General features: G+C 36.5%; 1 protein-coding gene across 2 annotated transcripts in view; it reads left to right on the top strand.

The window, feature by feature from the left end:
* Positions 1-12,863, top strand: part of LOC306850188 (steroid hormone receptor ERR2-like) — an 89,515-nt gene that overhangs the window by 51,383 nt on the left and 25,269 nt on the right. For both annotated transcript variants that reach the window (XM_079385680.1, XM_079385679.1), the window contains exons 4-5: positions 11,009-11,119; positions 12,134-12,295. In XM_079385680.1, the coding sequence (XP_079241806.1) occupies positions 11,009-11,119; positions 12,134-12,295 (273 nt within the window). The remainder of the gene's footprint in view (positions 1-11,008; positions 11,120-12,133; positions 12,296-12,863) is intronic.

The following is a 12,863-nucleotide window of genomic DNA, read 5'->3' as shown; positions in this document are numbered from 1 at the left end:
TTTTTAGTTAATGATAATAGCCCTGAAATAAAACAATATAAGGATTATTTAAGGACAAAAATAGGACAACTTCAGACAGCACTAAACATGACTTACATGCCCTGTGTAAGCACACAAGATCTTTCACACAGGCTGGGTTTGTTCTTTACTCTTCAGAAATGATCATTTCTAACACAGCTTTCTCACTGTCACGTTACTGAGCATCTGCAAACCCACTTCAGTTCTGTGTTAGTGTTAGAGTTTAAACAGCTTTTTCAACATTATAAAAATATGTTCATACATTGCACAAATTAATACGATGACAAGAACAGGCATCTTGTTGGCCATCCCACGTCCCTCCTCAAGTGCAAGGTCACTGTCTGTCTCCGATCCGACGCTACGTGAGCGCCAAATCAATCAGGCCTTTCAAGGCGACAAGGAAATGAGACACAGAGGGTCACGTCTGTCCACGTCTACCCTCAGCGTACGACCGGAGCCACGGCCGAGCGGCTGTGAGACGAGCGAAGGTCACGCGCTCAATGCAGCCATCTCACCTAATTATAACTTTACAGGACAGGACAGCACCTGCGTGAACTGTCAGAATCAGAAACTTTCCTTTCTGTTTGACAACACACCACAAATTCTCACGCTGCGTTTACCAGAGACACACCTGAAGAAAGAGCATCCTCTAATAGAGATATTGTTTTTATAACTGATAAGGATTATATGTCATATTATAAAAGTCATATGATAACCAATAACTGATAAATTGTTTTATTTCTGCTTTTTAACTTAATAATAAATATTAATTACACTACAACAAATAAATGTAACGTGCATGTTTTAGTAGAAATAGCAATACTATTATTTATAATTTGTAGGGCTGCAACAACTAATCGATAAAATCGATTATTATCGATTATGAAAATCATCGACAACGATTCTCATTATCGATTAATCGGGTCTGCCCACAGTGCACGTCCAACTTCAGCTGGTTAGTCAAATTACGGCACTGAATAATGCATTTCTATGAACAAAATGCATCTAAAAATAGTGGAGGAAACAGAATGAGATTCTGCCGGAGAAGCACGTGATCCAAGCTGCCCAAAACATGATAATTCTTTATTTTAAGCTTTAAGTTAATGCATAAGAGTAATGGATTGCCCTGTCAGGCGCTTTGACAGATGCGTGTGCGTCCTCAGCGCAAAAACGTTCAGTTTACGGTCATATCCTTATCTATAAATGCCACAAATTCACGCGAGCATTTCCATTTTTGCATAAAGGTCCGTCCTGACAGTCTGTGTTAAGTTTAAAATACCGAATGAGCGCCGGCGCGGCGGGCGCGCGCACGCGCGTCAGACGGACAGAACACAGTAGAGAGGGAGACAATGAATAGGCTTTTCAGCGCAAACATATCCACTGTGCTGAATTATCTGTTGTTGAAAGTTAATTTAAGGTTTAAAATAAATTAAAATATTTTATGAGAGTAGGAACTTTAAAGGGATAACAGCGTGTAATTGTCTGTCTGAATATAAACATGAGACGCTCCATAACGGCCTTTTACAGGATAAAGAAATGACGAGGTGACTGTGATCAAAGTAGTTCCTGCAGAACATTACTCTTACCTGTTGGTTAACACTGAGTTTGTGTTTTTATTCCTCTTTATTATTATCTTTATTATTTTAATTTTTAATAGAGGTTTAAACTATATTCAATTTTTACAATGCTTCACAAATTTATGTAAGTTTAACAATGTGTTTATGTAAGGTTTGTGCCACTGCTGCTCTAAAGTAACAGTATTGGTGATAACCAAAATCATTTTTCGGCTTTCTGTACTGGTTAGTACTCCAATATGTGTAAGCTCTTTAGTAACAGTAGTAGGCTATTTTTAATGCTATAATATCATTATTGCTGTTATCTATGAAAGAAAACCAGAGCACTTATTTTTTTTTTTGTAATTTTATTTGAGTATTTTTTTTCGCGATACCCAATTGCAGTCAAAAAGTACATAAACAATACCAGCAAGAATGCAAGCTGTTATGAGGACATTTTTTATTATTATGTCTAATAAATGACAATAACATTTTTAAATTTAAACAAATTTTTGACAAATTTCTAAAATATGTTTTCTCTTTATTATGCTAAGTGGTCTAATAAATTAAGCACTGTATGTTTTCATAGCATTCAGTTGTCACGTTTGTTTGAAGGACATTGGGCAGAATGTGGAATAGTGTTTTTTTTGGTCAATATTTTTTTAATCCGATTAATCGAAAGAATAATCGGCCAACTAATCGATTATCAAAATAATCGTTAGTTGCAGCCCTAATAATTTGTTCAAATTGTTCAATTTAAGTAATTCTGTTAATGTAGAATTGTTCAAAAACATTTTTATCTTGACTAAAAGGTTGCTATATAAACTACTGTTTGAAAGTCAGTACGGTATTCAGCAAAGATGCATTAAATTGTTCAAAAGTGAAAGTAAAGACACTTATAAATGTTACAAAAGATTTATATTTCAAATAAATGCTATTATTTTGAACTTTCATCAAAGAATCCTGAAAAATAAAATGTATCACGGTTTCCACAAAAATATTCAGCACAACTGTGTCCAACATTGATAATAATCAGAAATGTTTGTTGAGCAGTAAATCAGTATATTATTATGATTTCTGAAGATCATGTGACACTGAAGACTGCAGTAATGATGCTGATAATACAGCTGCAGATCACACCAATAAATTACAGTTTAACACATATTCACATAGAAAACAGCTATTTTAAATTATTATAATATTTCACATTAACATATTAACATATTTCGCATCAAATAAATGCAGCCCTGGTGAAAAAAAAAATACTCCCACAAATTTTGAGCAATAGCTGAGACAAATTTATGTTAAGTTACTTTACTATTGAGGGGAAAGGAATTACTATTAAAATAGATATTAATAAACCAATACATAATAAGCAACATTGTGAAAATTGATAGAAACATTGGTTTATTTCCAGTACTTGAGGTGTTTTATTGTCAATGTGTGAATAGTGAATATGAACAGTTCTTTTCCTCATAAACAAGCTGATTATTACTAAATATGTTCTATAGACTTTTCTTTTGTTTTGCTTATTCACAGGTGTATTTATCACCCATAATTAAGTGAGTAGTACAGTGATTTTAACAAAGCCACCGTGAGGAGAGAAAAATGACTTTAATCAGTAATGATAGAAGAATCGTTTCAAAGCTGATAAAACTAAAGAGTTTATCAGCCGCGCAGGGCCGGTATTCTGAGTGCAGGATGTTTTCAGTCGTGAGATTTACTGCATAGTCCTGGACCCGCTTCATTCCCTCAAAACAGGAAGTGATCAATAAGAGGACTCAGATGTCAGGGACTACAGGTTTTTTTCCTCTGATCAATGGAAGCGAATCGGAGCTGGGAAGAAAGGAACAGATACTATTGAGAGAGATTACACTGACGTAATCCAAAGACTCTTTAAACCCACAAGACTCACATCTCTCACATTCTCAAGCCTCATCTAGACGTCTGATTTCCGTCTGCAACAAAATCTATAGAGAATTATGAGTTTGCCTGCTGGACAAAAAATTAAACCTTAATCTGAATAACACCACACTATTAGCAATCCTGCACGACGTGCCTCAATATATGTCTGATATATTGGCTTTGGACATCAGAAGAGTGTTTTGTGACATTATATGAACAACAGCAATACATTTAAATGTTTACTTTACTCAAAACAAGTTTTCATTTAATCACCCTCACGTTATTCGGACCTAATGTTTTTATGTTCTTCACAAAGAAATACAATGAAAGTGGATAGTGATTTATTCTGTCAAAAAGAAGAAAAAGACACCATAACAAAGTTAGTTATGATCCATTTGTGGTGTTTTTTTTTTTTTTTAACTTGCCTCTAATTTCCACATTTGTTGGACATTCTGCCCAAAATCTCACTTTGTGTTTCACAGAAGAAGAAAATTCATATGGGTTAGGAAGGACATGAGTGTTAATAAATGATGACTGAATGCTCATTTTATGAGTGGCTTCTTTAAGACACATCTCCGAGTATGTGAAGCGTGTGTGTGTGTGTGTGTGTGTGTGTGGCGGTGGTTTCCCTCGAGGCCTCGTCTGAACAGGTGAGAGGATTACCGCAGGCGTGAACATGTGTTTTCCACCAGAGAGCCTAGATCACTGCTGGACGAGGACGACACGCTGTAGATCATCTCTACTGGGAGACAGATGACTGCCTGATCACAAAACACACACTCGCAGCCTAAAGAAAGTGTAGACACGTACTGAATTTAATAGTGCATGAGTCAAATCATGTGTGTGAGGAAGGATTGTTGGGTCTGATTTAAAAAAAAAAAAGATTATCAATGAGATATGATGTGTGAATGTTGGAGCTCTGGCCTGGTGAATGGTGCATGTGCTCCAACATGTTGAGATTATGCAGGAAAAAATAAGAAAGTTAACGGAATCCATTTTGATGTGTAATACACTTTTCCGCTGGACAGATCTATCTCAGAACATACCTGTAAACTCATCACCTTTCTGACATTAAAATATGCCATTCATGTGCCATTAGAGGAGTCAGGCCACTAGATAATTTACGGTTTTTAAGCACAACGCTGCTTTGTGTACGGGGTAACCGCTGTATTTCTGTTTTTCCATAAGTGAATTTGCATTTTCGTTCAGCCCATCTGCTGTTTTTGTTCAAACCAATCATATGTAACATACATAGTCATTTATAAGGCTGGATGATTATAATACTTTTTATTTTTCTGAAATTATTTATGATTTGAACTGTAAAGTTGTTTAGATTGTAGTCTTTATGGTCATTTTACAGTTTAGGATGTTTCAAAACAACATTGCTACCTAAACAACACGTAGTTCTGTTTGTTTTTTTGTTTTTTTTCCCAAAACAAAATTGCTGAATTTAAGAAATTTTCAGAAGAAAAAATATTCCCCAAAATGTGTACCTTTAGGGGCTTGTCACTGGGGCAGTACCCATAATGGGACATCTTTGTACCTTTCTACCCAAAAAGGTGCATATTAGTACTATAGAGTAGTGATATGTACCCTTAAGGTACCACAATTAATTTTGTAGGGATAAAGGTGTCCCTTTGAGGTTGAGTTGTTGTACTCCTAAAGGTCAGATTTTTTCGACGTTTTTCCAGAAAGTGCATCAACCCACTGCGAGCAACATTCAGTTGCCCTTTGACAGGATTGTAGTGCGCGAGTTTGCTCCTTTGTTGGCACCATCTTTTGGAAGAGTGCCTGATTGGGTCCGGCTGTGCTAGAAGAAGCCACGGCACAGGTGTTTTTGGGTTAGATGTCAGCTCTGCAGTCTGCTCTCCGTACCTCTCGTCACGTTCGTGAGGAAAAATGCCAAGCTGCCAAAAGCAGGACTCTTTGAAATAGTGCTGACGCGAGGCCAGTTCAGATGGGGGTTGTCGGCAGCCATGAAAGGTAGAGTTCACCGTGGCCTTAGGACATGGCCCTGTGAATTTCCTAGCTAAAAACGGGTCAGCATAAGCTCCCTGAAGCACTGCCAACCATCCCAGCCACGCTGACACTTTCCCCTCACCCAGATGACAGGCACCCAGAACAGGTGAGACCACCAAAAATAAGGGCCCCTGCCAAGTCCTGCTAACCGCAGCGAACCACCGACAGGAGTGGGGACAGGCCCTTTTGCAGGGGCTTTGCTCAAGAGGGGATTGTTGTTTTGAGAGAGGAAAAGGAGCCCGGGGTCAGCTGGCCCTCACGCAGTCACGGGCCCGAGGGCTAATCCGCGCTCAGATGCCTTCCACGCTGGCCCTAAGCCCTCTCTCTCTCCCACACCGCCACGCTCGCTTTGAAGAAACGATATTCGAGATCCGCTCGCTGTGAATCGGCGGCGGTTAGCGCCGTAAAACACTCACTTTCAGAAACACATCGCTCTCTTGTTTCACTGAAGATATTCCAGTTTGAGCCGCTCTTTCCTCTCATGCATGTGGAATCGTCCAAAAGATGCATTCACTGCTCTTATCGTCAATATGAAATGGCATTCACAACTCATTTTACTTCGTCATTTAACTACAGCGAGAAACAGAAAAGCTGGCGCCCAACGTAGGGCTTTCAAATTGGGATTGAATACTGGTGGGAAATGTATTACTTTATTTATTACTTGTTTAATGAAGCATTATGAAGACAAACATTAGTTTTTCTTTTAGAATAACATGCATGAGTCTTGTCCTCAGATGTCACTAACTGACTAATCATCTACTTCACATTACACACAAAACTGTGAAAAACATTATTGATCTAGTAGCATCTGTTTGGACTGTTTAGCTGTAATTTTACAATTTATGAAAATGATGTACTGATTGGACCAGTGAGGTTGTGATCTAAAGGTGATGCACCGTCCATTACAAATCAGACAGATCTTCTGATGTGGCGCAAGGAGAATGAGAAATCATCCAAAAGATTCATTCACTGCTCTTATTGTCTTATCATCAATATGAAATAGCATCTGTAACTCATTTTACTTCCGCATTTAACTGCAGTGAGAAAGAAAAAGTTGGTTACTTGTTTAATGAAACATTATGAAGACAAACATTTTCTTTTCTTTTGGAATAGCATGCATGAGTCTCATCCTCAGATATCACTAACTATCTAATCATCCAGTTCACATTTCACTTTGTTCACACTTTATTTTATGGTCCCATTCCCACTAATAACTAGTTTAGTGTAGTTTACTTTATTTGAAGTTTGACAAGACAGGATATTGCAGCACAATTGCCCTGAAATGTGTCAAACATACACATACTCCAAAGCAATCATTTACCTATTGTGTAAAACGAGTAAAAACTACAACCTTTGTCTCAATAAACTCCTAATTGTCTTATTAATAGGGTAGTTGTTAGGTTTAGGTATGGGGTTTAAGGATTAAGGGATCTAAAATATTCTCATGAAGAATAAGGCAATAATATGTGCTTTATAAGTACTAATAAACAGCCAATTAGCTAGTAATATGCATGCCAGTGGGAATTGGTCCTTTAAATACAGTGTTACCATAGGATCTGAAAGACCTCATGATACACTGATCCGTCCATTGTAAATCAGACATCTCCTCTGATGTGGCGTAAACAGCATATAAACTCGCCCAAAAGATACATGCTGTGCTCTTATGGTCTTAACATTATCATGAAATGGCATTCATAGCCCATTTTACTTCCACATACAGTGAGAAACAAAAAGGTTGGCACCCAATGTAGGGCTTTCAAATTGGATTTGAATATGGGTGTGAAATTTACTACTCTTTTAATGAAACATTATGAAGACAAACATTTGTTTTGCATTGGAATAACATGCACTAATGAGTCTCATCCTCTAATTCACAACGCAGATATAACAGTAAAAACGTTCTTGATCTAGATTTGACTGTATAGATGTAATTTCGCAATGCATGTTGTTGTAACTGAACCAGTGAGGCTGCAGTCTAAAAACCTCATGACACACTGATCCATTGCAAATCGGCCTTTTTCTTTTATCTCTTTCCCTCCCTCTCTTTCTTTCTCTCACCCTGACCCTCTTGCTCCGGGTGTAACGGGAAACTAGATAGTGCCAAGGTTTAATTCCTGCCAGCATCTGTTTAATTATGACAGTTACTGTTCTAATTAAAACAGGCACCTATGTACCTCTGGATCTTCAAACCGGCTTTGCGATGGCTGACGGCAGCATTTGACATGGAGCGTTTCTCCATCTGAATCCACAAGATCTTTAGAGAAAACCATATACAATACAGAAAAAAACCCCAGCTTAAACCAGCCTGAGGTGGTCTGCCGGTTTTAGCTGACCTAGTTTGATGTTTTAGAATGGTTTGGGGAGACTAACTAAACCAGCTGAGACTAGTTTCAGCATGGACTTTTTCCATCGTCATGAGCTAAACTAGACCACTTAATGTTAGGAACATTGGCATTAAATACCAGATTTGTTGGCATGACAATTTCAGCAACAAGACTGTGACAAAGAATGAGAATATGCCTTTGTTTAGGGCTAAAGTTATGTCTTTTAGGTATGTTGTAATAATAAGCTTGTTAAGTCAAACCATTTGGGCCAGATTTAAATTATATTTACGGTGCGTTTAGTCAATCCAATCTTTAGCATAATTCAAAATCATTTCGTCTCGCTCCCCACCGTCTGTGACTATCAATAAAAATATTAAAATTGTATTTAGGAGAAATGAGATTTTACTGCGACTTAGCAACCATCAAATGATCTCCCGGAGTTTGCGAGGAAGAGTAGGACCACGGGGACCGGCGGGTAATTAGGTTAGTGGGTTGTCAGTGTCAGGAAATTGAAAGACAATCCTAATCAGATTTCTGTTTCTAGGGAATCAAATAATTTGTATAAGGAGAAGAAATCTCCCAATTTGGCTTCTAAAAAGATAATGCATAATTAACATATAATAACATATGATAATGCATATAACAAAAGATAATTTGTTGTCGCTGCTCTTTGTTGCACTTTTTGTGTCATATTTGATGAAATAGACATTATAATTGAGATCAAATGCAATTAGCAGTTCATATTCTGAAGTTGTACATTTCTGGGAAATGTTGAAAATGCAAAGCGTATCAGATGAATGTTCTCACGGCTATGGTCACTGCATCTGAGTTAGGTTGTCTGTAAATGACGCAACAGTGTCCTGCGCTTACGCCGCTGCTCTCATTTGTCGGCTGATTACGGGTGCTAAACGGACCTCCTTTCCTCCTCTCAGTGTTTTTCTCTTCTCCTCCATCCCTGTTCTAATCTCACACTCTATAATGTTCAATAAAGAGGGAGCAGGGAGAATTGCAGGAGTGTAATTTGCTGTAGTGGCACACAAACCTCCTCTGACACAGTAGTTGTAGAGGGATGAAATCATTTAGCCGCCAGGGAACTTTAACTGGCTGCTCGTTTTTTTTAATTAACTACAGTATATGATGACAGAGTTGTATAAGTTTTTAAAAAGCAATATCGTTTTAGTTTAGTAATAACAATTTAGATATTTTTAAGCAATTGTTTTTATAAATGGTCTTTGACTTACAATTTTCACTGCAAAGAAAAGCATGTAACACTTGAAGTAGAAAAATTTAATTTTTGTAATGTACAATGAAAAAAAACATACTAATCCAAAATAATTCTGTTAATTCATAAAGCTTTGGTCTTTTAAGTCGCAGTTTCAGTTGCTATCTTTCCCAGTTCTCAAGAATCAGCCCAGTTTTCTGATTTAGAGCTTGATTTTCGGCTTGTGTGTACGGTATAACGTCCATCTGTCAGATATAGATTGAAATGCAGTCATTTTCTCATATTCAAACCACCGGGAATGAATATCCAAACAGGTCAAGTATTACAGGTTTAGGAGTGGTGAGTAATGTACAAATGTAAAAGCATTCTTATCAAATAATTGGCTAATAAATAAGGTGTTAGTGTTAGTTTATAGCGTGTGCGTTACAAACATGCTAAACTTCAATAATATTTGTGTGATTTAGGTTCTTTTATACACAGCTATTGTTTTACGGTGGAAACTGGCCAGTTTTGCAGCTGATGCTGCATGTAAATGCGGCTGCTGTCGTTAGCGTTCCCGGCGGCGCTGCTGATAAGCTAAATAATGAGAAGGTCCGTCTGTGAGTTCATTGACCCTGTGTTAAATATTCATCTGTTTAGATGTGCGGCAGGCGTGTAGTGTCACAGCGGCCACGCTCAGTGTTCACATATGGAGGCCTGACACCTCCGTCACACGCTGAGAGCGCAGCAGCTCATCCCGCTGATCCCTCGCTCCCTCGCTAGCGTCTGTCGGCCTCGCAGGCTTGTATGTTTTTGTGTTGGTGAATCTGTCAGATCTTTCCTCGGTTTAAATTTCCCTTAAAGGAGAAATTATTTATTTACACTCTGGTACTGTTACTATCGAGGTGTGTGTGTGTGTGTGTGTGTGTGTGTGTGTGTGTGTGTGTGTGTGTGTCAGAAAAAACCTACAAAGCAAATACTAGCTCCATTGCAAAGGAATATTAAAATAGTACATATTTTACACCGATTAGCACTGAAGCAATAGAAATCTTCCCACTTATTTCACTTGTTAAAGGGTGTTTAATCCCATTCATTATTTTTGTATCGAGACACTATTATAGTTTTTGTTAATATTATAAAATTGGTTTTTATTTTTATATATTCTATATTATTTTTGTATTTTATATTTTTTATATTTTCATTTTAGTTAATATTTTAGTAACTTTGTTGTGTTTCATGTTTTTTTTATGTTTTTTAGTTAATGTTTTAGTAATTTTGTTGTGTGTTTTTTAATATCTATATTTTGTATTACATTTTATTTCAGGTTTAAATTGGTTAGTACATCAAAAGCTAAATGAAAATGAGAAAAGCTGCCTCGGCAACTAGATAAAATAAAATAAGTTTACATTTTTAAATAAATGTTTTATTGCAGTTAAAGTTTATTTTATGTCAAGTAAAACAAGTTTTGAAAGTATTGTATGTGCTTTTTCATTAATCAGTCAAAAAAAAAAAAAAAATCAGTAAGTCCTGTAAATAGTAAAGTAACAAATTATTTGACTTTTATTTACAGTAATGTAACAATGCTTTGAAATCTGTGATTTTAATAATGACATTTTTTAAATTAAAATTACAATTGTGCCCATGTCTCCTACAAGCATGATGTAGAACAATAATATTAATACTTTATATCAATAATATACTCTTATGTTATTATGTTGCATTATATCATGTACTAAATGCTGAAGTTGTGTCTGTATCATGACACACTTTAAATGCTTTGTGTTACAGAACTTTGACACAGACATAATCTTTGAAATCATCTTTACATGGCTTTGGTTGTTTGATTTCTCACTTCACTCGTGTGAATATGTTCAGTCAAAGAATAAAAATGTTTACGCAATATTTAAACTCAAAACAACATTTTGTTCACAGATGTGATGAAATGTGTATTGATTTTAAAGTGTGATGTATCATTTGTGTTTGATCAGGTGTTCGGCTAGATCGCGTACGAGGAGGCCGACAGAAATACAAGAGGAGAATGGATGCAGAAAACACAGCCTACCTGGGGCTCACACTGTCACCGCCAGCCAAAAAACCCTGTGAGGACACACACACACACACACACACACACATTTCATATATTTATAAATGAAAAAAAATCACACATTCACATCACACTTCTATGAATGAAATACAACATGCTCACTTTTTTCAACACAAAATCTTAACGTGTCACACAGTTTCTGAAAGCTGACACTCAAAGCAGCACACACCAAATCTGCAAAACCAGACACTAATTCTCAGCCTTTGACTCATTTTTCAAGTTCATAAAACTCTTTTTGCAAACCACAACACACAATTTGTAACACAACAATCTATCAGGAATTGATATTATGGCAAAGGTGTTTGCAAATGTATTCTTTTCAGATGTGTTTGTGATATTTTGAATGCAGTGCTTCATTTTGCAAGAGATTTGAGGCATTTTGTGTGTGCAGTTCTTGGATTTGTGTGTAAAGTTTTGAAAAAAAAAAGGCAAAATTTTGAAAATGTGTGTAAGCAGTTTAAAAAAACTGTAAGACATCGAAACATTCAGCATCATTCAAAACTTTCATTAGTAAATCATAAACATTATATTATATTATATTGCTTATATTTCATTACATATTACATTATATTATATTTATAATAAGCGTAACACCATTAATATAAATAACTACTCATCAGTTATCATCATTAGTGTTAATTACTCCAAGTTGGAAGCTTTTATAATGCATCATTATGGTTTATTAATGTTTATCAGTATGCACAAACAATGGCATAACAATGTAATTATAAATTCTCAGTATTTCAATATTATTATTTTTTTAGCTGAAGCTGCATAAACTACTAATCAGTTAAGCATCATAAATCATGACTGGGACAAATTAAAGTTTTTATATACTATAATGAATTATAATGTTTTATTAATGAGTGTGAATATGAACACAATCGCAGAAAACATATTATGAATAGTTTGTGAATATTTGAATCTGAAACAGATAGTTGATGCTATATTGTTTATTATGTTATTTCACATCAGAATAATTTGATTTGTGCCTCCTCCTCATCCTCAGTGACGAAGATCGTGTCCCATCTGCTGGTAGCGGAGCCAGAGAAGATCTACGCCATGCCGGACCCCACCATGCCCGAGAGCGACATCAAAGCTCTGACCACACTGTGTGACCTGGCCGACCGCGAGCTGGTGGTCATCATCGGCTGGGCCAAACACATTCCAGGTCAGTGAGGCAGGCCATAGTGCAGAAAGCATGTGCTTGTCTAAATCAATATTTATTCATTCAGATTATTATTTATTAACAAATAAAAAGGGACCATTAAGTTAGGTGGAACAACTGGTAAAGCTGGACACTTCAGCTTCATGATTTCTACTGTTAGTTTATAATCTTTCATAATACAAATCCAATTTAAAGTTCATTCTCAACTAATACAGAATGATGCAAAAAAAAAAAAATCTTTAGTTGTGACATCATTGCATTCATATGACATCATTCATATTAATATTTTATTTCATTTTGTTCTGTGGCAGTTAAAACCAGACACGTTAAAGAAAGAAAGGGAAAGTAACTGTTGTGTACACACGCTGACTCAGTGCCGTCCATCTGTGCTGTGTTTTTTAGGAAAGTTGCTAATCATTAGCTGGGTGAAGTGCTACCTAGTAAGGAGATTAGGAGGATGTTGACCCCCTTAATCACACACACACACACACAGTGCTGCGTCAGCACAGAGAGCCTTTCGGCAAGGAGCTTACAGCCGACTGGATCACTACTGACCCAAAAACACAGTCTC

The sequence above is a fragment of the Barbus barbus genome (genome assembly GCF_936440315.1).
Source record: "Barbus barbus genome assembly, chromosome: 30".
NCBI lineage: Eukaryota > Metazoa > Chordata > Actinopteri > Cypriniformes > Cyprinidae > Barbus > Barbus barbus.
The sequence above is the reverse complement of the archived record's forward strand: the minus strand, read 5'-3'. Positions and strand labels throughout refer to the sequence as shown.